This window comes from Trichoplax adhaerens, genomic scaffold (assembly GCF_000150275.1).
Source record: "Trichoplax adhaerens TRIADscaffold_2 genomic scaffold, whole genome shotgun sequence".
Classification (NCBI taxonomy): domain Eukaryota; kingdom Metazoa; phylum Placozoa; class Uniplacotomia; order Trichoplacea; family Trichoplacidae; genus Trichoplax; species Trichoplax adhaerens.
In genome coordinates this window covers 8613349-8639045 of record NW_002060944.1, presented here as the reverse complement: position 1 = coordinate 8639045, position 25697 = coordinate 8613349, and the positions used below count along the sequence as shown (strand labels likewise).

Sequence of the window (25697 nt, the reverse complement as noted above, 5' to 3'; positions counted from 1 at the left end):
TTTGTCAAAGATTTTTAAAGGAAATATGCAAATATGTTTCAGCTATGATTGCAATGTTTTTATATCTAATTATTAATTAATTAGGGGTAAAAAATTAGATTACTCAATTGTCTATCAATATTAATTCTACATGATCTTGAATATGATTGTAGATAGTAAAAGCTACGTGAGATGCTTTGATAACTAATACTAAAATATAGGTACGAAGATACGAAGTTCTACTACCGTAGTTAAACTTCATCGACAGTGACAGAAACATTTTAATATTTAGGAGTTTTAGGAAGTTGATAATATTATCTACTGATATAACCTACATACGTAAGTATAAGGTATTAAGGTTTGATATCAATAACTAAATAAAATCATTCTATGATTAGAAATTGTAGGGATTCGATGCAGTAATTTTACGTCTTAGAAAAGCTTTGACTAGCTTTCGTTACTTCAACATAATTAAAATCCTACCGTCAATTAATAATTTTTCAACTTGCTGTGTTGATGTAGCTTTGACTTCATAATGAGAGCATTGACTTATTTCGTCAATTATTTTTTTAATAGAAATTTCATCAATTATTCGCGTTGAGTGTGGTGATGATGACGATGAGGTTTCCAGTGAATCTAAAAATAATGTATAGAAAGGACTAATGTAAAAGGTTTACTCATCAGATTTCTTAGGCAATCGTTCTAAAATTTACTGAATTATTGACGTAGAGTATTCAATATTATATTACCATGGTTATATCAACAATTTTAAATATAAGATGAATTGGAGAGATTAATTTATTTCGACAAAATCAAAATCAAATTATCTAGGTCTTCGATAGTCTATGTCTGTTTCTGATAACAAAGCGGAATCAAAATCAAAATTCTTGGTATTTATTCTAAAAAACTTATATAACCTTACACTTTCGATTGAAATGCTAAGGGTTTTAAGGGTTATTAGTATTGACACTGCTTATGAGATAATGTTATTAACCTCTTACGATTCTAAATCGTCAGAAAAATATCGATTACATTTAACCGCTACTTGCTTACTGTACCAGTAGATTACCTTAAATTTACAATCTTAAAAGATCCTTAGGAATATAATTACACTTAAGTAAAACTGTCCTTTCTCTGGCAATAGACTAAGTTGGTGCTTTCAATCTTGAATTATCCGAAAAATGACTACGTTCAGCGTTGACTTACTAGTATTTGCAATCTACTAACTAGTATTATTTGGAGGCTTTTTTGAATTTTAAGCTATGTAATTAAATTCTCCGGTTATACATTTCTTACAGTTTTTATTTAAGCTAGGGATACAAAACAATTCAACACGTTAAACTGCAGTATGCTATATTTTGTAAATTGGCAATGCTAATCATTTATAACTCTATCTATGCTACGATAAACTGGTAGCCGATACAAGGAATGAGGATATCTTACTTTTTTATTTTAGTTGCCATAATTTAGAAAGATCAACAACATTAAATAAATGATCGATTTTATATATCTTACCAATAATTCCAATTAGCACTACAGGTATGCTAGGATGGTTTTGTTCATTAGCTGTATTGCTTTGATTCAAATATGTGTGAATTTGATTGATATATTCGATTAATTTAGTTAATCCATGGCGATCACGGGTATTATAAACGTAAATTAATGTATCCATCCAACGTGAAAGCTGTAAAGTAAAAATAAGAATTAAAATTAGTTTATCTTACCAACACAATAATAGCATGACTTTGCGATACTTTTGCCCTTTGTAATAAGAAAAAAGAGTATTGATGGGGAAAAAATACAAACGGACAAAGAACTTCATCATTGTAAAATGAAATAGAAAGAATAGACTGTACGACGATCAATAACAAATAAATTGATGATAATGAAGGCGAGGAAGCAATCGGATAAGGTATGGAATAAGATAATACTTAGAATTAGATACAAGTTTAACGATAACTGTTTGCCATAGAACATAGAATATTTTTAGCTATAAATGAATAATGTCTTTTATAGTATGGCGATAATTAATGATAAATTACCCGATTATACTTCAAGATAAATAAATGCGAATGTTTTATTATCAGTTTTGTACACAATTATTTCATCTAAATGTCTTTCATTTAGCTACTACGATTCTTTGAATAATATACCCTACGTAAATATTTCTATAATATGTCAATGAGAATCGGATGTGATTGTTCAAAAGCGATACTAACATTGGGCAACTTTTATAATTAAAACCAAGGGACTACTCTACCACATAAAAATTGTTACCTACAAAGGTTGTAGTACTTTTTTCTACTAACGATTACAATTATTGTGATTGATGAAGTATATTGTTAATTTATTTTGAATATTTGAGATGCAATCAATAGCTCTATCTAGTCATTCTCACCCATATCAAAAGACGGATATAAACGGATCTTAATTGATGATAATTTGAAAATTCTCTTTATAGACCTTTAATCTTAATTACGGTATTAAATACTGATATTTTGGGCAACTTTCTCGAATAAATTAATAGTTTATAAGTCAATAGCACCGAAAGTAAACTATATGTTTTATATTGAATTCAATTGATTTTACTGATATTTTAGTAAGGAATCTTATGTATCAGGGTACAAAATTAGTCAATAAATGGGCTACTGTAGTAAGTTTAGGATAGGGTAATTTCATCTACAAACGGATATTTAATAGTGGATATACTTCCATTTTGTTGTAAATAATTCGTTGAAAGAGTTATTTTGTTCTATTTATATTTACTATAGATATACATTTAATCAATAATTCATAAATGCTTTATCATAATTAATTGATAGCAACTTAAAGTTCACACATTGCTATACTACAGTGTAAGCCAATATTTTTTGCAATGACTGGACGGCTTCTTTCGATCATAATCTACTCAGCAGGGCCAGCTATTATATGCAAATAAAACTATCCTTTACTAAGTTGCATATAATATCATAACGAAGCTTATCATAATTAATAAATACGCCTCGTACAACGGAGGAAATATGCTCAACTCAATGATAATTGATTGCTAGCACGTAATATTAACATTATTTCAGGATTAAATTAATCTTTATTGATAGAGTATCCCTTCACAGCTGATTTATAGGAAGTTCTAAAGTCATCGCACTCGGTTAGAACTAGATCGAATCTTCTCGATAGTGCATCGTATCGTTTTTAATATGTTAAGGCTATAAATACTCATGAAATCAGATCATAGTCGCATGTTTAGGCTAGTTATGAAGCTATGTAAACAGACTAGTTTCATCTTTTAGAGAGCATTAAACCTTATAGGAGAAATATTAACAATCACGTTGCTATTAAAAGATGTTGCTATTTGTTAAGATCTATCAACTTACTTCTTCATTTGGATTGCTATCTTCAATACGTATTAATAACATATGCGCTTTTCCCTCTGTCGTTAATAATTTCTTATAGTGTTTCCTATCGCCTATAAATGAGGATAAGTGGAGCATTGACTCTTTAAATTGTATTATTAATTCGTCAATAGTATACCGAAGTAAATCAGTGGATTGATATCGGTGGAATATTAATTAAAGCCGAAAGCTAGCGCTAAATAATATGAGATACAAATATATTAAATTCCTTTCGTAGAGACAGGAAAATATATCACTCACTTAAATAAATCAACATCATAATCTATCCAATACTAAATTACTCAACATTGATTTGCAGTAGATGAAATTTTCTTCTATAATATCTATTAAAAGAATAACTAGGAGAATGGCTGTTCTTTATACCCTTGATACTATCAGTATCCTCTTAAAAATTGGACTGTTTCAGAGTTAAAACAGTGGGTTTTTTTTAGAGGCAATACCTTAATTAATTAACAGTTTAGTTATTAACATCGGCTAGATCACTATCGTACTCGCTTATAGGAAATGCACCTTTGAAGCCATCTATAATTATACAATTACTATAGCTGAAAATACATATACTTATTACACTATACCGTGAATATAGTTTAGCGCAAAAAGAAGTTGTCGAATATAGCTTAAAGAACATGGATGTAGTGTAGTGTATTCTAGCTTAGCATAACCAGACACATTATTATTTAAAAATTATAAGAGGAAATAAGCATAAAGACTTGATAAAGATTCCTGTCGGATATCCGATTACGAAACGCTATTCTTATCAGTATGTTACTGATTTAGTAGCGATGAGTTTTATCATCATTTGTGTGATATCAAAAGTAAAATCTATTATGGATTATTAAATATCTGCTATAGCAGTTTAGCTTTTCTTACTTCTTACCTTTAATATCTCTATCTTGTCCATTATTTGATTTAACTAATGTTTGTATTAATCGCAATCTATCTTTATAGCTATTTTCGTTACCGCTAACAACCTAAAGTTTAAAAAGTTATTTAATAATGTAATTAATATGTTTGCTACTTATTTACCATATGGATATTCTGATACATTAATACATCACTATATGAAATAATTAAATAATTTAAAATATCTAATTTTACTACTGCTACTGTTATTCATTACCGACTAACTTATAGTATAGTATATTTCCAAATTAGAATTGGCAAATGAAATATTTTAATTAAATAATTAGAGCTTAGGGTATTGTTGTTGCAGTTGATAAAACTAACCAACTAGCTGCTATATAATGTATATATTAAAAGTTATGGTTTAGGCTAGTCTAGTTTACTTTTATACACAACGAGATATTTAATAGAAGAAGAAAACAATTGATTTAGTATTTTAATTTGATAATCTGTCAAAATACATTTGTAGATATTAGAGGTATCTATTCATTAAGGTTAGATATATATCATTAGTGTTCATGACAACCGAGCTGACCATAATTTTATGATACATCTTTTAATATTTCTTTACTGACCATACGAATTTGAGAAATTCCTACAGGTAAATTCCATTCCGGACTATCATTGATATAATCTAAGTGAAAAAAAATTTATTTTAATAATACAATCTACTGAGCTTCTAAATCAGAGTTTAGTACAGGATAGTCAGCAATTTCACATTAAAATAAAAATACTCTTAGACTTTGCTCTCTTGAATCTAGCTGCTTGTATATCTAAATGTATGGTTATATTTAGAATTTATGTCTCATCGTAAAGCTATTTTTGAATAATTAAAATTTTGTGTTTTTATAGCAATCTCTAGCATGGATAGGCATGGTATCTAGATATGGAGCTATAAATAATAAATCAGATGACGAAATTTCATGTTAATTAACATTCTCGCATGTTACTAATCTAAGTCATAATCGCTTGATAATACTACAGATTCCATTTCAGTCATGTTTTCGGCCAACGGGTAGCAATAAATTCTTGATAGAGAATTTTAATGTATTGTCGAAGTATATTACACATTTAGTTTAGTTTATGTCCATTCTGACAATTGCGTTAAATTGTGCAAAGATCTGATATTGCTCATCTTTTAAACTATTCGCATTCCTAACTGAATGGCAATGGTATAGAGAAAGATTAAAATAAGTAAGTAGAGGGTAACATACCAAATAAAAATGTGTTACTAAGACCAACCCAAACTACAATCGAATATCTAGATAGATGCCTGGTGCTTTATTCAGTTACAAATATTCATCGAATTGCAGTAATATTAGTGATCAGAATATAACGTGCGATATAAATTTAGAATACAACACTCAATCCAGACCCAAATTACTATCAGATTTTGAATAAACATTACGGTTTTAGCTTTAATTACAAATATCTATCGAAATAAAATAAATAATCAAAGTATAACATACGATAAAAATTACAAGGTATTGCACAATCTAAGCCTAAAATTGTAATTGAACACTCGGATATATGCTCCAATTTCTGTTTCGTTTACACATATCTTTAGCAAATGCAACAACAAAATTGTGCATGAAATTTTATCATGTTATTGGAGTATATTTTTTAAGTGGGTTCAGCATTGACTTTGATTGTTATGCTATCAGTTCAATATCAAGGGTTAATTAAGAATGTTTTTATTTATCATTTTTAAAGGTGTTTCATTTTAAAACTTGCTTCTAGGATTATTATTATGACTGCAATTTATAATCGAGAATTAGATATGACGAGTAATGCTTGCTATTTTAGAAATTTTACATCAGTAACTGCTGCATACTGTCTAGTAGCAATTTTCTAAAATTGGATTCAAAGACAAAAGGATGCGTAACTAAATGAAATAGTACAAATTAAGACCATGGATGTACTATGAGGCCATTATCTAGTATAGACGATTGAGCGTATGTCACGGTACGAACTACCGTGAAGAAATAGCTATCTAGATTTGGTTAATATAATATAGTGATATTATATTACTAGTTATTTACTATAGGAATTACTCTAATTATAAATGTGTTACAGTAAATTTAATGCTGTGCTGTAATGTGCACTGAAATGATTCTGTGAATGGACATATTGTAGTCCGACTGTGAAAAACTAGTTATCTCACCTAAGTATTTTTATAAGATGGCTTGTGAATGTTAGCTGCTGTAGAAGGGTATATAAGCCCGTCAGATAGTTGAATAACGCAGTTCTCAATTGTCTAGTTAAGTTTAACGTAGAATCAAAGGCGTCTAAATTCTTGTGAGGTAGTTAAGGGATACTGAATTCCGGAAGACTATAGTAATTTAGAGATTTGTTTTACGTTATCCTTGTCACGAAGCTGGTTTGTGACAGCGTATTATTTGTACAGCAGGTCTTCTAAATTTTAATTCTGCTATAATTAGGCAAGATCATTATAAATTGTATGGATAAAGACATAATCATACGATTAGAAGTTACAATATCCGCTGACTCATGACTGGTTTTAGCTATTTATTATAATAGAGTTCCAAGTCAATAGGTACTTGTTTACGATCTAGATTAAATAAGAGTTAATAATTCCTTTTCAATAAATATTCTTTTTCCATTTGATAATTTCTTTTTAAATATTATCGACTCCAATTCGAAGTATTTGGAGAGTTGTTGACATGCTAGTAGCAATCAATAACGGTTGCAATAATAATTTTTCAAGAGTAATTATATTATTGTATTTCCCATTTTATAGGCTTTAATATAGAAAAATCAACGATGTTTAACCTCTAGTCACCTGCTATCCAAAAGTACTACTTAAATTAATTCTGCTTCATAATTATGATGCTTACCGATCATTAAAGTCTCCAATAACAATTAAAGAATGTGAATAAAGTCAATATATTATGCCTTGTGCTGTTTAATCGAATAATCGTCATAATGTCTCCAGATGAAAATAAGTTTGGCTAATATTTGTATGAAATAATTTTTCATCAAAAATTGATCAAATTTTCTATTAGAAATGATGTAAATACATATTCAGTCTTTTCCTGGTCATCTCAGTTATGAAGATTCAATTTTTTTAGTAGATTAATGAAATAAAAATGATACAATCTAAATTGCTTCTAGGATCATTCTAATATACACGTTAACAGTCATGATGATTTAACCAGAAATTATTCAATAGCAAATGTTTCAAAAGATAAGTAAACCATTTCTAAATTCTCTTCGATCTAACATTAACAATCGATAATTTCATATAATTTTCTAGCATAGAAAATAAGTATATGTGATGAAAATCAAAACGATTATCAGGGCCTTCCCGATATATTAAGATAAACACGTATTTATTAGTCCTGACTCCTGATGTGATGGAAATTAAATTTATTTCTAGGTTACTATATACGTGTACTATAACAATTCCTGGTCAGATACATTCATGAAGCTTATAGCTGTTGTCTAGTAATCTAACAGCTGGAAAGTAAACAATTTCTTAATAACAAAAGAGCAATGATTAGCTATTCCTGGCTAGACAACGTTATTAAGATCATACCCATTCTATTTCTGATTACGGTTGTTGATTTAAAATTAAATTACTGGACAGTATGTCTATTTCTAGATGAAGATAGGCTAATAAAATGGTAATTCAGGGCGACTATAGCTATTGTCAATATTATACCTATTCTATTTCTGATCATAACTGTTATCCTAAAATTAAAATACTGGGAAAAGGCAATTTCTAGATGAAGACAGGTCAATAAGTAGCAATTGAAAACTGCTGTCGATATTATTCCTAATCTATTCTAGACTATAGCTGCTTCTAGCCGGATTGCTTCCATTGAGATAAATCTTTGAGGATCGATACTGTTGTTTTCCCGGATTGTGGCCGCTATCTGGTAATAGTATCCACAAACTCGACTCGAATTTTACATAAGAATTAATAGCTTAACAGGTCAATACCAAATATTATACTTTGATGCTAGTTTACTATTCTCTGAGTTGAACACAATTAAACTAACTAAAATAATAGTGAATTAATTTCATTAGGCTATGTGCGTTGATTACTTTCTATTGATGTGCTTGTGTCGATTTGTCTCTTTGAATTAGAAAGCAAAAGTGGAATGCGAATCGATATGAAAACAACCCATCGCAATTTATTTAAATGAAGGAGTTTAATACAGATTAGTGTAAGGCAAAAATTTACAGGTTGAGTAAGACATGGCAAAAAGTAAAGTTCATCACGTCGTGATCATTATAAGCTACTATTACCTTAGATTAATGTATAAATTAATCAAATAAAATGATGATTCATGAGATAGCCTACGATATTAATTGATCGAGTTGTGTTGGTGAAATAGAAGTTATCCCAATTCAAGACTGATAATTTTAAACCTATACTAGCTAATAAAGTGAGTTAGATGGTCGAGCAATGCTAAAGATTGAACAAAAAAGATTACAAGACCTAAAGCCCCAGCTTGTCATTATTATCATAGAAGAATTAAAACAAACAACTGCTCCGGAAGATTACTTGCAATGAATAGGGAAATAAAGATATTCAATAGCCTATTTTGATAGAATGACTTCTATTCCGAAATAGGAAATAGAATCCTTTTCCCACTCCATAGAAATTGATTTAGACTTGGATTAGTGATCAGTGTGAAATAATCAATATGTTATAGCAGGTTAAAAGGTCGATCATGAACGGCCTTACGATTCAAAATCTATCCTATCATTGCTATTATGAGCACTTACATCTCTTCTGATAGATTAATTATAAAGTGAGGAATTATGATACAGGATATTCTACTTGAAGAAGATATTAGCAATTTCTAATTTGATAGTAAGTAATCTACGCAGACCAATACTATTTGATAGGATAAATGTTATTCCGAGGCAATAGATGTAGAGAATTACGATCTAGATTTTATCTAGACTATTGATCAGTGTAACTTAGTTACATTAGGCAACTATGATTTATAGCCAGGTATGCAATGGAGAAAGAAGTTACCATCAGCCTCTATTCGGTCATTGACGATAGGGTTTTCTACTACTATTATATTTACGTTTTACTTTTTTATAACTAAAGAGAAATAAAATCAATTTATACCGATTGATTTGCAATCCACTCAAAAGCACGGCATATTTGTAATTAATGCATGGACTTATTGCTTATCTTTGATCGGTAAATATCTATTTTTACCCTAATTGATGGAAACTGTGGAGGATCATTTCACAAACTCTGTATGCTAGTAATTAAAGAATGGACATATTGCTAATCTTGGCCTGTCTTATTATTACTTTTAACCTAATTGATGAAAATTGCAGAGATTTGGTAATGATCATCATAAGTCGTAGGGAGTAACTTTAATGGCATAGAAAATTATTTATGTTCGTATAGTCCCAGAGTGATTACTTGATATTTTTAACTATTCATTATACCCGTATATATATAATAAATAAAGATGCTCTTAAGAATTAAAATTATTAAAAGACTGCTGCAAGCTAAGTTTAAGTCTTTATCATTTTAGTATTAGTAAAAATAACTTCTGAGTAATGTCAATTACATCGCTATCTTATAAAATTCTTTCCTTAATTGAGCTTTTATTAGCACAATATTGACTTGCTCTGATCATATATTTAGCACATTAATAACACTCTTCCCTATGTAGCTAAATTGCTTATCCTTCAGTAGTTACTCTAATTGGATTGTAACTTTAATAGCATCCAGCAAAATAAATAAAATGTCATCGATTTTGCAGTCATAGCATGATCATCATCATTGGCTATATCGTCATATTTTTCCTTGTGCTTTTCCTCTGTACTTTGCCTATTCTTAATTCAGTTAAATGTGTTAGCCCTATTTCTATATTGTTAAGTACGGTAATTATTTCCTTTAAAAGACTTCCTACAAATGAGTACATATTATAACCTGCTAAAAATATTTTAGTTGTATAATGACAATTAGTCAATGCATCCTTAACTTTTTGTCAAGTCGCTTTGATTAGTTAATTTCTTATAAGAAGGATCACTTAGCTTTATATCATCTATAACTAATCTCATAGAATACGATAATTTGAAAATATTTTCCCCATAGACAGATTATGTCTATATTACTTATACTATTCAGTAAACTCCTCATCAGAAAAAAACATTTAGAAATAGATCTTAAATTGATTAAGAAATCGATGATAAGGTTTCTACACCATAAGGGAAGTTTTTGCTTCCGCTAGAGTCGCATTTATCAAACATACTGACAACTGATCGATTCATAAGGCAATATTTTGATAGGCATTACACTTACTGGTCAACGAATGATGGATGAAATCAATGCATTAAGACAATGTTCAATTATTACGCTTGAAAGTATTTTATGAAGTTCTCTGCCAATCATGTAGTTTTAAATTTTCGGTGAGGATGTAGTTATATAGTAACAGCATGTTATTAATACATTGAAGACATTTGATATGGTGTACTGTATACGAGACTGTCTTTTACTTTTTTCTATTGCTACTTACTATATTGTTTGTAGTATTGCTTAGTTACGTGATAACTAATTAATTTTGAACAGAATTGATGAAGGACTGCATGTACTAATTCTATAGGTTCGGCGCTACTCTCTTGGATATGATTACCTTTTGTATATCCCTATCGATTACGAGGGATAGCATTCAGTAATTTAATAATAATATACAAATTCGTATAGAAATGAATTTGATCGTAAAATAATTTTTAAACTAAAGGCATTATCGTAATCTGCTCGATTTTTAAGCAGTTGTTTATATTCCTATCGACCCAAAAAAAAAAATTACAAGAAGGAAACAATTTCATGATAATTAAGCCTTGGGTCAGGAATGACGCATAGCTAAATGTGTTGTATTATTTTTTAAGTATGTTGGTAAGTTATCCTAGAGACACATAATTTCATATCGAATGGGAAATTTATCAGAGAAAGGAGAGTAGTTCCATGGCAATCAATACTTTTGATTGTATAGCAGCGATTCTTCTTGATCGAAGAAAATCGTTATTAAATAAACTCCATGACAATCAAGACTTTTACTCAGCAATGATGTTGATTATAAAGCTGGATTATAGCTAAATACTTTGTATTATGATAAGTAGTCTGTAAATCGTCCTACGGCTAGAAGGCTGGTTCTAAGACAATCAATATTTTTAGTAATTCATGATGTTGATCGTACATAAATTTACAGCTAAATGTAATCCGTTATTTAGGGTGATTTATTTCTAGCAGATCTAGGCATGATTGTCGCTTCTTTCTATTCTTATTGATGGAAAGAAATCTGCATTAAATTGATTTAAAATCTATCAATACTTTTGCTTAGCAATAATATTGATATCAAAAATGGATACGTGTATGTGAGTCTAAGTGTATCGCTTCGTCAGATATAACTACTTCTCGAATAGAATCGTTACTAAAGAAAGACTAGTTTTATGATAATCAACACTTTTGGCCATTGATGATGTTGATTCCATGAAATTTATAACTTAATAGAGTTCATTACATAAATTATTATACATGTATTTCAGATAGATCTAGTCGTATTCATAGTTTCTTTTACTTTATAGATTGTACAGTAGGAAATAATAATTAAATAAATTTCATAACAGTTAATACTTGTACTCAAAAAGGATGTCGATCATAAAAACTATGTGTAGCTAACTGTCCTACATAATATTGTAATATTAGCAGTTGTAAAGAACTGTAAACACTTACAGTTTCTCATTGAACGGGTAAGCGAGCAGAGAAAGATGTGAATTTATATAATAAATCAATACTTTTGCTTAGAAATAAAGTTAATCATCAAAACCAATTTAAAAATGAAAGACGTAAGATATCGTCTTGGCCGTAGGACGCTACGGATTAAATAGAAAAGTTAGAAAGAGTGACTATATAGCAATGTATTCTATAACGTTCGGCCATGATGGTCATTATGCAAAAATTACGATTAGATATATTGATCTTATTACATGTTCTAAATCATTTCAGGCACAATCATCACTCTACCAATTACATTAAAATAGTTAAGTTATTGGAAAACATCATTTGATAATAAGCAATTCTTCAATTAGGAAATGATGATAGAAATAGCATGGTGATTTAATGGCATGATGTCGATATTTGTTTCACCTATAGTCGAGGCGATAGTGATAGTTGTCGATTTGATCGTGATTGGCTACTGCGTATTTATTGTAGATTAGATTTACGATTAGAGAAAGTAGTGATCATGAAGAATAATATGTTAGGCAACACTCAATAACAATATTGTTGGATATCTTGCTATCCATGTCTAGTCATTGTACAGTTTGGAGGTAGGGAATAAAAGCACAGTGATGCTAAGCAAAATGATCAATATGAACACACGGCTATTATCCTATCAATAATCCATCAATTCCACAAATGGCTATGTTGGAATACAAGCTACACCTTCTTAAAGTGAAGGAAAATATTATTCATAGGGCAATCTATTTTATTGATTGTCGATTCCATAAATAAGTGTGTTCAATGTTTTGATGCTGATTCATCATCATCATTTTAATAACAAGTCCAGAGTTGGAAATATTTTCTATGAATTACTGTTACTATCCGTTATAACGGTCTGTAAAATAATATGGAGAGCAATCATCATTTTGCAATCTAAAAATGCAATAGATGCCATCATTGATCGTTTTACTCTCTCTCTACTACCGATGGATTTAGAGTTTCATTTTTTTGAATAAAAAAGAAAATTGATCCAGCTAACGTATGGCGGATTTGATTAGATAAACGATTTCAAAGTGGTTTCAATGTAGTCGAATTTAATCTAATCAATCAAACAAAGGCAAGTCATACAATCAATCTAGGTATCGCAATTTGGCTTACCTTCAAGATGATTTAGCTGTTCTTTGATGGTTTTCTTGATTTTTAAATCATCAATCTTTCTAACAGTATTCATCATTTCAGCCATTTGCTTGATAAGTGATTCGAAACGATTAATTTCCTGCTGTAGCGACTCCATCTCGAAACTACTAACACCATGTGTGGATGCCATATCGCATAGGCACTGGGTTGACCGATCACTAAACGATATTCAATTTCAATCAATGTCTATATTATTCCACTGATTGGAAATGACTACGAAGCCTAAAGTAATCAATTGTTGATAGAGATAATAGCAATACTAGAAAGGGTGAAAGGGACGAAAGGGGGAAAATAATCGGCTTCTACTTGAATCTTAACAACGATTCTAATAGCAAGGATAATCGTCCATATCCACTATAACTTGATGGAAAGGCAATCGTCGTTGGTTGAGCGATGGTTACGATCGTATAAGAGCAGGAATGATCATGGATAGAATACCTGGCTGAAATTTAAATCAAGATCAAGTTTCTTTACCAGCTTCTTCTTGGCTAAAAGTTGGATTATTTCCTTAGCGAAGCAAGTATATAACCAACCATAGATGAGGGTTATTATTGATTGAAAATGATGGGAAAGGTGTGGACTGTGTTCACCCCCGGGCTGTTGGTCGGTTTGAACTTTACCTTGTAGGGCAGACAAACGATAATAAATGATCCTTATTACAGTATAGCTTTGCAGCATATGTTGCGGTAGTATTATTGAAATGAGCGTATAGTTCTTAGATAGAATTGTGAGCTACAATAGTCTATATTAGCGATTGTTTCTCTAACTTCTATACCGTAGACTTGAGTTTCTAACAGTATGTTCGTGTTTGTGCAAATAAATTGTCACGCCTAGAGTTTTCTTTTTTGTCTTGAGATGTGAGACAATCTACTATTAAAATAGAGAGCGCGACGTCAACAGAGTGACAACTCATTTTACACACTAGTCGAAAATCTTTTATTACACAATTGGCCTGCGGATAGGTAAAGTAACTATACAACCAACTGGATTGTTATTGTACCTGCAGAACGTAATAGGTTATAACGTTATAACAACCTCTAATTTTCATATTTGGGTAAAGTGTAATGGTAGAAAATAGCCTAATATAAATTATGATAATACTCGTCTACGTCAATATAGGCAATAAATAGCAATGCAAGCCAGTAGATAAATGGAAAAGAAGAGCGACTGATTAGGATAACGGAATAAACTACGCGTATGTGGAATACGAAATTAACACAAAATTCTTTTTTTTGTGTGGGAAAGGGGGTAATTTCATTGACAACGAAAGTAGGAAAGCCATTGATTTAGGCTAGATATAGCGGAAGATAAACACGGAACTGGTTATCGCAGTCGTAAATAAGAGATTAAATGTTTATACAGTATTAATAAATAGATTTCTATCATAAGGAGTAGTATAGAAGTAAATTTGAAGACAGTGACTAAAAGGCATTTATAAACATATTGATGAAAGCGATAGAGTGGCGAAAAGATAGGAGAAAATCGAGATTATCATATTCGGAATTAAAAGTAGTTATGCTTGGCCAATGCGTAATTCATCATTTAAACCTAGACTTTCTAATTGTAATAGTAATAAATATCCACAGGCATTATACGCTGTTAAAACGCATCATTAAGCGTAAATATATTGGCTAGCTAAAGTTTAACGTATTAAAATCTCTGTCGTAATCGGAATGACAGTAGATTGAAAATACTGTACGATAATGGCTCGAATAGGACGTGTAGCTAGTAAATTAATGATGCATCTTCTCATATAGCCCATAATTTAGCAAACAGCGTATGTAACACACATTACTAATACAATTATATCAATTGCCATATTTATTGCTTGATAGAAATAGTTGCTGTAATAGTATGACAGTGATTTTGGTAAAAAACAATTACAAATATACATTGATCACTTACTATTTCGCTTGTACTACAGTACAAAAGAGTTCAAGCGATTCTAAATATACACCATAACATTTTTCCATGCCACGGAAGTACTCGAAGATTAACGATGACAATGTCAAAATGAATGACATAGAAATGATCAGAAATGATGTTAAAGAATAAGCAGAATATAACATAATTCGCAAAGTTGATTGCATCTCTTATTTACAACAAGTAATAACTTCCGTGGGTAACTAATAATCTCTTTAACAATATAATCCGGTAGGATAAAAAATGAAAATTGGTCGGAGACGGATATTTACATGGCAGCAGGAATGTAGTATTGGAGAATGACGTCCTCACTAACTAAATAAATATGAATAGCTTTTTCTGCCAATAGATCTAGGATAAAGCAATTGCATCTATTAAATCTATTACGCTATTAATAGTTATCAAAAGTTATTTTTTATAAAGTCTATAACTTACTGCAAATAATCTTTGACGGGTTAATCTGTTGGCCCTGCAATAGCTGAGCCAGTTTCTTAATATAAATACAGGCTTCCATCGCCCCTATTTGCGTCGATGCCTCTTTCCTGTTGTTTGCAGCATCGTTAGCTAAAGAATGTCATGGGGATAATTTCATGTTATCAATGGCATAGATCTAGTAATGTGATGTGGGTATAGCTTTTCTATGAAATACATTTAGCAACTTACCCCAAACGGGATTACCGAGATCCTTAAAATGCGTTTCTACCGTGACAATGTCATTTTGAGTTTTCAAAGTCATGTTGCCTTTTTGATCAGCAGTAATTACCTTGATATAATTTATAAAGCAAGAAATTACTAGCAGTCAATTAAATTTATCAATATAGCGAACATAAAATAGCCCTTGTTCTATCAATATTATTATAAAAGAATTCAAAATAGCATCAACTATAAGTATCCATGTTGTACAATACCAGGTGTTCGCTCAAGTTCTTCATTCTATCAATCACTTGTTTTAATACTTTCATTTGTGGCATGTAAATGCTAACCTAAATTCCATAGTAAAAATAGCAATATTCTTTTTATTTGGTACACTATCGATATCGAAATTATTGACTATTATGATAAAGCAGTTGTTAAATTCTTAATCTATCTTGCAGCTTACATCAAATTGGGGCATATCGGGTTCTTCATATTCGTACCAGTCCCGTTGTGGAACAATGACAACAGGTACATCGTGTGTTATTATTCTGTTTGAATTTCCGTAAGCCTATAATAAATGGAATAAGAGCTACTATCCTAAGTGTAATTTTGGAAACGTGTTTTGTTCGTATAAATCCATCATTCGTTTACTGAATACTGTACTAATAATATATGCATACCATATTAGTCCAATTATGCTATATTAAAAGTATCACTAATCATGTAACTGGATCAAAACGATGACAATTAGTGTCAGGTAGAAACATCTCTAATAGCCAGCTAGGTACTGTACAACAATCAGAGGCTATCGAATGACGAACTATACAAGCACAAATTTGATATTTAGCAACGCACTTTAGATCGAAAAGTGCTAATGTAGAACTTACAGTTACAATTTCTATTGTTAGGCAAGGCGTATACTTTTTGGTTAACCGTATTTTAACTGAAACTACGCCAAATTGGATCGATTTTAATGCTCTAGCAAAGTTGTCTGTAATGAGTTCCAAGAAGATACGATTGCTATTATCTTTCCCTTCAATGCGATAGTCATCAAATAATGTTTCCTAAGAAAATTGTTGGTAGATCAATCTCATATCCTTTTATTGATTACAGTAGCATGATGCAAGTACATGTTGTATACTAAACTTTTCCGATGCGTAAAACTGAAGCAATTTTCTTCAAGTGTGACGACTATTTGGTTAGTATCAACAGTGGAGTTACAGTATCATCGACAAGCGTTCTAACCTGCTGTATTTCACACCATATTCTAGTGCCACCTTCGGAAATTCTTTCATTGCTTACAAAGACAACTTTCTTGGGAGCAAGGCATAGCACACAGTTTTTGGTCATTCGTGACATACTCGCGCCAACACCTATCAAAATAGGAGAAAAAAAGTACATTTCATTCCATTACAGTATTGGGAGTAGTTATTGATTGTCATCATTCATTAATCCATGAAGATCTAGTGAATGTCAAGAGCTTGCATCATTTTCTCGATGCAGATAATAACATAAAGGTAAATCAACGACCGTGCAAGTGTACAGTACAGTACATAGAATGGCAAAGACAGACTATTTCTGTAGTAATATTACCCACAGTAAATAGGACACATCTATTAGTGTAAAAGTAAGATAATACAATCCAATAAATATAGTACACACACTACTAAAACAAGCGTCTGTTTAGCTTTCAATTGGAGTACTGTATACTTCTCTGTGAAATCCATAATAAATACGACAAGATATTGCATGACTTACGAGTTAGTTGTTGCATGCAGTTAATATCCAAAAGTTTGGCCTTAAATCTCATCTTGGCTTTTACTGTTTCAAAGGCGTTTGTTAGGCGTTTAAGAATTGTGAAAGCAAGGCCAAATTACCCTTGCAATTGAACTTTCCAGCAAGTTGATCTTCTTCTACGACTGCACTGCAATGCTGCTGCAGATTCTTTCCTGGAGTACTACAATGCAAGGGGAACCTCCTCGTCGATGTAGCTAGGACTAATTGTTAAAATGATTGAAATACTCTTCAAAGCTCTAACAAAACTTAATCTATCTCAGAAACAACCACTTGCGATGACTAATGGTATGAAATAACGATGGATTAGCCCTCAAAATGGCGAAAACTTGATGTTGGAGCTACTGCTCGTCTACCAAACCCCCCAAAAAAATTGTCGAATAAAATCCATAATGTACCCATCGATACCGTAGTATAAATTTTGCACTCCTGAACGAGATCTTATGCTAGTCTAGTATGGAAGTACTCTGCAACAATAACAGAGCGACCTCGACGGGACTCGAACCCGCAATCTCCAGCTCCGGAGGCTGGCGCCTTATCCATTAGGCCACGAGGCCAAAAGGTCGCCAATTTCAGTAAAGTTATTAGTATAAAGGATCTCAACCTAGACGCATGCGTTCCTGATACCGTCCTTCCGTAGCGGATTCCATACTGCTTCTGTAGTGCAAGTTAATATGACAGAATTGTACAGTAGTATGACTACAGTATAGACGCTATCGCATACTTCAGTACCTCTACAGTCCGTCACTTTCGCTAAAGGAAACTTGGCCTAGCATGCTAGCGTTCTCTGTAATACATCTCAAACATGTGTCCGAGACACATACTGTACTATACGCGTCAATTCGATGATGTTAGTGACAAGGATAGAAAGTTGCATTTCTCCTTCATTCTAGCTTTCGACTCCTCCATCTTGCTATCCCGAACTCATCGTCGACTTTTAGCCAGCAGCAATGCCTAAGAAAGCTTCCAATAGAGTTCGATGTTTCTTCGATATTGAGATTAATAAAGTACCAGGTAAGTTTACAATGATTAAGCTGTCGTTGAAGCAAGGATGGACCGCCATAGAAGCGGTCTTGGTTCCGTGTTGATTGCTGTGGTTTGATATACTGTTAGGACGAGCTGCAATGCTTTGCTATTTCTCACTTAGTTACTCTTCTAAAAGCAAACGAATAGTGGCAATCATCGACAATTTGAAAGTCGAATAGTTGGATCATTTAGCTAGTTGTAGCTAGTTGATGTGCTATAGCTACTTAGCTCCAAGCTGGTTGACAATAGAATTGGCTAGGGTAGTAAATGGCTTAACGTTGGTTTTGTGCCGACTATTGTGACTTATGATAGCAATTTTTGGACTATGACTCTGGACCTGGAAAATAACGTCTTCGGACTATGCTTCTGACGACGATCTGTTCGTTCAACTGAAAGACGAAGCTGAGTAAGCAATGGACTACGAGAACAATATTCTAACCCAATAGTCTAGTAGGGATGAGAGAACTTTCTAGTGCACTGTAGAAGAATCGAATCAATTTCTCATTCTGTCTGGAAAATAGTATCTTCTATCTATGCTACTGACCAAGATCTGTTTCCTAAACTGAAGATTGAGGTCGACAGGATAGTTTTACCGACGAACGGAGTAAGCGATGAACTGCCAGAACAATACTGTAACCTAATGGTCTAACAGGAATGAGAGAACTTTCTATTTTATTGTTGAAGAAACAAATCAGTTTCTCGTTCTGTCTGGAAAATAGCATCTTCTGACTATGCTAAGTGCTGAATCTGCTCAGTACTTGCATCAAAGTTTTACAATTGCCACATTTTATCTTGCATGCTGGTTTGCGTAGCATTACCGTATGCTTACTTACTGTTCGCTGGACGGGTTGGGTTTAACTTGTGCTTCTTGATACTTTTTGAAAGTCCTTTTCTTGCGATGAGAAATAGACATGCATAAGCTAACGCGATACCTTAGTAATGTAATAGGAGTCGCATAGCCTATTACTACGGTATGCAACGATCGATGGTATTGGTCAATGCAAGCTATAATAATACAGTACTTGATGGTCGGGATAGCAAAAGTAGCCCCCAGATTTAGGGTTAATGTCCTCAAAGCTATTCACTGCTTGAGTGTATTTAAATACTTACACATTTACTGAATGCTAATAGACCTTAATAAAGAGTATATTGCTATACTTTGACAGCCTAGTCAAACGGAGATGATAGTATTACTACGTCCTGAAAGTAAATAACTCGCGTGATTACCTTTTGTAATGAATCTGATTCATGTCAAGGTTGGCCTAGTCTTATTTCCCTACTCGGGTACACTAATTACGCATTGCTGTGATATTTTCCATAAGCACTGAACGAGGAGGGCTGCAGCAGTAATCCGCATTTACTTGCATTAATCCACTTACTACGATACCCATATACACAATCATGCAGCAGAATAGGACTAGGATAAAGAATAGTCTACGAGATCGCATGCGACGACGGTTATTCTAACTTTTTGGAGCAAAGCAGTTTCAATACGGAAATAATAACTTATACATCATCGCTCATACGCGTATAGTAACTATTTTCCGCTTACGGTGTTCCATGATAAAATGCGTGTAAACTTATTCTATATTTCACTTACACTATAATCTAATCATGAAATACGATGTTGTTTATAGCTGGACGAATAATATTCGAATTGTTTGCGGATGACTGTCCTATTACCTGTGAAAACTTTCGTGCTCTATGTACAGGTAAAAAGATATAGGCATTTGATTTTAATATCTAGTACTGCTTATATCAGTATCATTTTATGAATCTAAAATGGAAATGCATAAGCTAATTTACTTATCTTATGCTTCCATAGCGCTAGTGTGAAATGTTTGCTAGTTAGATCTAAATATTCTACATACTGTGGACTGTTATTTTCAAGGTTATTGCAGTGTAGTTTAATGCGATATTTTAACTTATTGCTTGCAATAACTGTACTGGAAATGATAATAACTGTTACAAGTATTCTGTGTGCTTTTTATAATTATGTATCGTGCGTTTCTACAATTGTTAACAACTTTACTACAGGGGAAAAAGGAGCTGGCAAGACTACGTATAAGCCTTTGCATTATAAGGATACCCCTTTCCATCGCATCATTAAAGGTTTTATGATTCAAGGTGGCGACTTTACATCAGGTAATAATTAATCGACGATGAATACTGTAAGATGAGCTAGAATTAAATAAATTTAAAGTCTTGTTTTTACTCAGTTGGTTACAAGGTTATGATTTCTTCGATGCTATAATTGTAGTACTAACGTTATCTTCTAGTTGCTGTATTTATTGTACGTAAGATAGATGTACAGTACACTATTGTACAGTATGTGACCCAAATCACGTTGTACTATATTTAAAGACTTGTTACTGTTTCATAAGTAGTGCATGACGTCGATATCACTCTTTCAATGAATATCTGTTAGCTTAGGAATACAACCACTGATAATAGATCATCTCGAGTAGTGCTTGATTCTGTAGCTTCTTTTCATTTACTTATACTATTCGCTAATCACTCCCTTTTATCCTACTTAAAGATGATGACTTTAATATTATATGCGAGTAATGGTACGAAGCCAGTTTTTACCATTAACTCATTTAATTGCAACAACTACCAATTACGGTTCTATAAAGTTATAGTTTTAGTTAAAAATTACAATGAAAAATTCAAATTCAATTTTATAGCACAGTACTTCGTCTACAATGAAAGTAACCCTATACGTTACTTCCATATGCATAAACCCCAATTAGACCAAAATAGGAGTTATACTTTCGTATAGGTATTAATCATGTCACATTGTCTTTGCCTACTGTATATACTGTACTCTTAGATTAATTTAATTCATTATAAAACAAATTTTAGGTTCGAAAAGCAGATACCAACCAAATTATTGCTTATTAGCAATTTATTGTGACACCTACTCATACATTTGATGTTTGCATTACCAACAGGTGATGGCACTGGTGGTGAATCAATATATGGAGGAACTTTTAATGGTAAGAAAATCGAGATGGCTTTGATTTAGCCCTACCCATGAGAGAGGTCGTCATTAATTATTGTCAACTATATTCATAATAAATAGATGAAAATTTAACTTTAAAGCATGAGGATTCCTTTCTACTATCTATGGCCAATCGCGGAAAAAATACCAATGGCTCTCAATTCTTTGTGTAACTATCATTACATTGAGTATTGCAATGGATTTGACTGCCAAAATTTATCTGGCAGGAGTTAGATATTAAATCAATTTCCGTTGTATTATGTAACATAACCACTTATTTTTAATTCATTTTGGCCTACATTTACTTAACAGAACAACAAATCCGGCTCCACATCTCGACGGGTTAGATATATTTTTGCATTAAGTTTGCAATCGATAGAATGACCTTGTGATTCCTATATTGAACGTTGGCTTGTTTACATTTAAGCATAAAGCTGCTATTCAAATATTTGATATCGAAGCAACATTTTTAAACTTCATTACAGAATCCATGTTGTATTTGGACGAGTTATTAGAGGTCAAGATATCGTTACACAGATTGAAAATCAGCGAGTTGATTCTAACCATAGATCACACGCAGATGTCCGAATTGTGAATTGTGGTGAATTAGTATTACTTAAAAAAGGTAACCATCATCTAATTTTTATTAATAAAATATATTTATAATATGCAATTCTGAGTTACTGCTATGCTGATGCTATATTATATACGGATTAGTAAATGTAAATACTTTGTTTTTTGTAGCATTGGCGCCAGACGATAACACATTGTTCAAAATTAACACACTTTCATTATTTCTTTATTACGTTAATATTTATACTTACATGCAGCAAAGCAAAAAGAAGTTAGGGAATCAGAAAGCGGTTCTAGCACATCTGGTTCAAGTTCTGATAGTTCTAGTTCTGGCGAAAGCTCAGGTAGTGAGTCAACTGATAGCGAAGCAAAAAGGGAGAAATCTAAAAAGGAACAGAGAAAAGAAAAGAAGCGTTTGAAAAGATTGGAAAAGAAAAAGAAAAGAAAAGAGAAAAGAAAAATGAAAAAAAAGTTAAAAAAGATGAAGAAAGCAAAGAAAAAAGAAAAAAGGTAGAAACTATTTGAAATCTGATCTGGTTGGTCCGAAATTATAACACTATCGATTAAAATAAATCTGTAATTTATTAGTAACTGCCTAATCAGGGCTATAGTCGTTTGCTAAACATAATCAACCTTGTATCAAGTATTTAAACTTACTGCTACATTAATAGAGCACTTATTTTATCATGCTTGGAACGTCATTTAGAAAGCAAAAATTGACCGCTCCTGAAAGTCAGACTCAGGATATTCCAGATGTACCAACTAGTTCCTTCTTGATGAGACACAGTCGCACACCTTCACCAGTACGAGAGAAAAGAGCTAAACTAGGCATAGCTAGGCGTACGTCGCCACCGTTACACCAAGGTGGAGAAAGGGTAAGTCATTTTACTAATACGTACGTGAAGTGCTTCAATTATATTTACTCTTATGGAGTAATTATTCTATATTTAAAGATATCTTCCACAGGCAGAAGACTTAGAGGTCGAGGTAACATGGTAAGCTATCAGTAAATTTTTTTTCTTAGTAGATTCGATTTGTAAATCTAGTAAATATTTATTCGAAGATTCATCTTTATAAATTATATGTAAACTACTATAATGCATTGATACCATTGGATTAAATTGCTAAACCCCATTATTCTCTATATTCTGGGCAAATTCGTATATACGTATTTGTAGCGTTATCGAACACCGCCTAGGGAGTTTTCTTCTGGACAAAATGCGATGGATTTACGATATGAAAGAACTGACACTAGAAGCCGTTCTAGATCACCAAGACGCCAAGGAGGATCTAGATATAGGGATAGAAGTCGTTCACCTGAAAGATTCAGTTCAAGGAGGGACCGTTCTAGGTCACCACGACGGAGTAGAGATTATCGTAGATCTCGATCTGGAAGTCGATCAAATGAAAGATATAGAAGAATGCGAAGCCGTTCAAGATCGCCTGACAGAAAGCGATCGATGAGATCTCGATCAAGATCTAATGGTCGCCGCAGACGCTCATACGATAGAGCAGCCCGTTCTAATTCCAAGTCTCAATCGCCACGAAGAAATCCAGAAAGCCAACGAACTGAGCGATCTGCTCGTTCTCCTGTTAGACGATCACCCTACAAATCTAGACAGCGATCAACTAGTTCCTCTTCACATCATAGATCAAAGAGTTCTTCAGAGCGCAGTTACAGTGATAAAAAGGAAAAATCACCCGTGCGTCGCGATTCGCCTGACCGTTACAAAGCGGAAGATCGAAGAAAAGATGGTAAGAATGAATCACGCGAATACCGTGGACGTTTCTCTAGATGTAGGCGTAGCTCCAGTAGTTCTTCTAGCAGTAGTAGCAGTAGCGACAACGGAAGTAATAGACATGATGGAAAAGATCAAAAAAGTCCAAGTAATAGCTCAGCGAAGCCATCCTTAAGTCCTCAACGGGGCCGCAGGTCTTATAGTAGCAGCAGCGGAAGTAGTAGTGACGGCAGTGGCTCAAAGTCTTCAGAAGGTATGCAGGTATTAGTTGTGTACTTGATGTTCTACGTGTAAGCGTATTTTAACAATCACTTATGCATCGTTACATAAGCGTATATAGCAATAGTACAACTTAATATTATACTATATGTATGTGTGCATATTTGAATACAAATTGATACGAATTGCATCTTCCATTTATGTAAAGATTCAATCGGGTTAAAGCAGGATTGATATACACGTTTACTGTCTTACTACAAACGTTTCGTAATATGATCATTACATTTTCGTTGACGTACAGTATCTGACGCTCTATACTATTCCGTAGTTTCATAAGCTACTTCAGTCAGTAAGGTATTTAGTCAAATTTGTTCAGTAGATTTTGTCTGATAACGGCGTGAAATGCTATATTTAGTTATGGTTTACCTTATATATAATCCAGTAACTCATTTTACTTTTCTTTAACGACGGCGTAAAGTTAATTATTGTAATAAATGTGGGTGTAAATTTACCCACTGTGAAGTATCTGTTTCATCATTAATCTACTCAGAAAGTTTAAAATGCGCTCTTGTGACTAATTTTCTCTATCAACTCAATGATCTTCAATCTCTTTTTGAATGTTAAATTTGTTGATTTTGAAAAAAACATCGTTAAACAAGATTTTACTGAGAATGTGATTTCCGCTTGAATTTTTCTACCGTAGGTGATGCAAAAAAGTAACAACAAGGGACCTTTACTTTGAAATTATTTCTCTATGATATGCGAGAGACATTGGAGCGTCAGTTTCGCTTTTTTACGACGATTATATTTTGTAAATTATTTCGTAATTATTCAATATCATTATGCTTATTATATCTACAGGTTAATATTAATCCATCGATAGGAAAATGAGATCGTTTATGCCTATTTTATTTACTGTTTCATGTTAATAGTTATAATTTTGGCATGTTAACCAAATGGTCAATACACACATGTATCGTAGATATACAGCATATTTGATAACCTTTTAGTTTACATTAGGATAATAAGAGCCTAAGATTTATGTGCAAGATGTCACAACCGTATTACGGTCAGGAAATATCCGTCGTCATGAGTGATTTCAATGGTTTGATAATAATTCATATAGCTTAAAATAGGCACGAAGGTTGAAATAGCCGTGACGTAAGTTAATTCAGATAGTATAACTGCATTGTCTTCATGAACCAAGTCGCCGTTTCGAGCACTGCAAGTGATAAGTAGTTCTAAGTTTAGCGGGACTCATCTGTATTTTATATGATACGTTTTGTATACGGAATAGGTAATTCCATATCTTAACGTCGATGTCCTCAGCCTTTAAATCGTTCTTGTATTTATACTTTTACAGAGCAAGGAGCTACTGATAGATAACAAATCCAAAATAAATTGGATGGATATGAATGTAGTATTGTAAGTGATCAGTTCTGTACAACATCTAATAAAGTTTTTATAATTTAATCCATAGATTTCCTCTACAAGTCAATGTTAGTTGTGATTGTATTTGGATAAGCTCTATAGGGCCAAAATATCCAACATTAACGGCAAAACTA

At 32.3% G+C, this 25697-nt stretch overlaps 3 protein-coding genes across 3 annotated transcripts; 1 reads left to right on the top strand and 2 right to left on the bottom strand.

Annotated features, from left to right (window-relative positions):
* Window positions 1-293: 293 nt before the first annotated feature.
* On the bottom strand, window positions 294-4439 carry TRIADDRAFT_53882 (uncharacterized protein; the record flags this gene model as incomplete). The annotated part of the gene is made up of 6 exons (XM_002109616.1): window positions 294-310; window positions 463-615; window positions 1495-1663; window positions 3354-3445; window positions 4270-4363; window positions 4419-4439. The coding sequence occupies 6 exons, from the start codon at window positions 4437-4439 to the stop codon at window positions 294-296; spliced, it is 546 nt and encodes a 181-aa protein (XP_002109652.1).
* Window positions 4440-15409: 10970 nt separating this feature from the next.
* On the bottom strand, window positions 15410-17587 carry TRIADDRAFT_53881 (uncharacterized protein; the record flags this gene model as incomplete). The annotated part of the gene is made up of 8 exons (XM_002109615.1): window positions 15410-15492; window positions 15577-15705; window positions 15805-15904; window positions 16050-16124; window positions 16241-16345; window positions 16665-16841; window positions 17023-17150; window positions 17536-17587. 8 exons carry the CDS (start codon window positions 17585-17587, stop codon window positions 15410-15412), a joined length of 849 nt encoding a protein of 282 aa, XP_002109651.1.
* A 934-nt stretch (window positions 17588-18521) lies between these two features.
* Window positions 18522-22267, top strand: TRIADDRAFT_21784 (uncharacterized protein; the record flags this gene model as incomplete). The annotated part of the gene is made up of 7 exons (XM_002110131.1): window positions 18522-18585; window positions 20235-20309; window positions 20635-20742; window positions 21552-21596; window positions 21683-21770; window positions 21914-21943; window positions 22087-22267. 7 exons carry the CDS (start codon window positions 18522-18524, stop codon window positions 22265-22267), a joined length of 591 nt encoding a protein of 196 aa, XP_002110167.1.
* Window positions 22268-25697: the final 3430 nt, after the last annotated feature.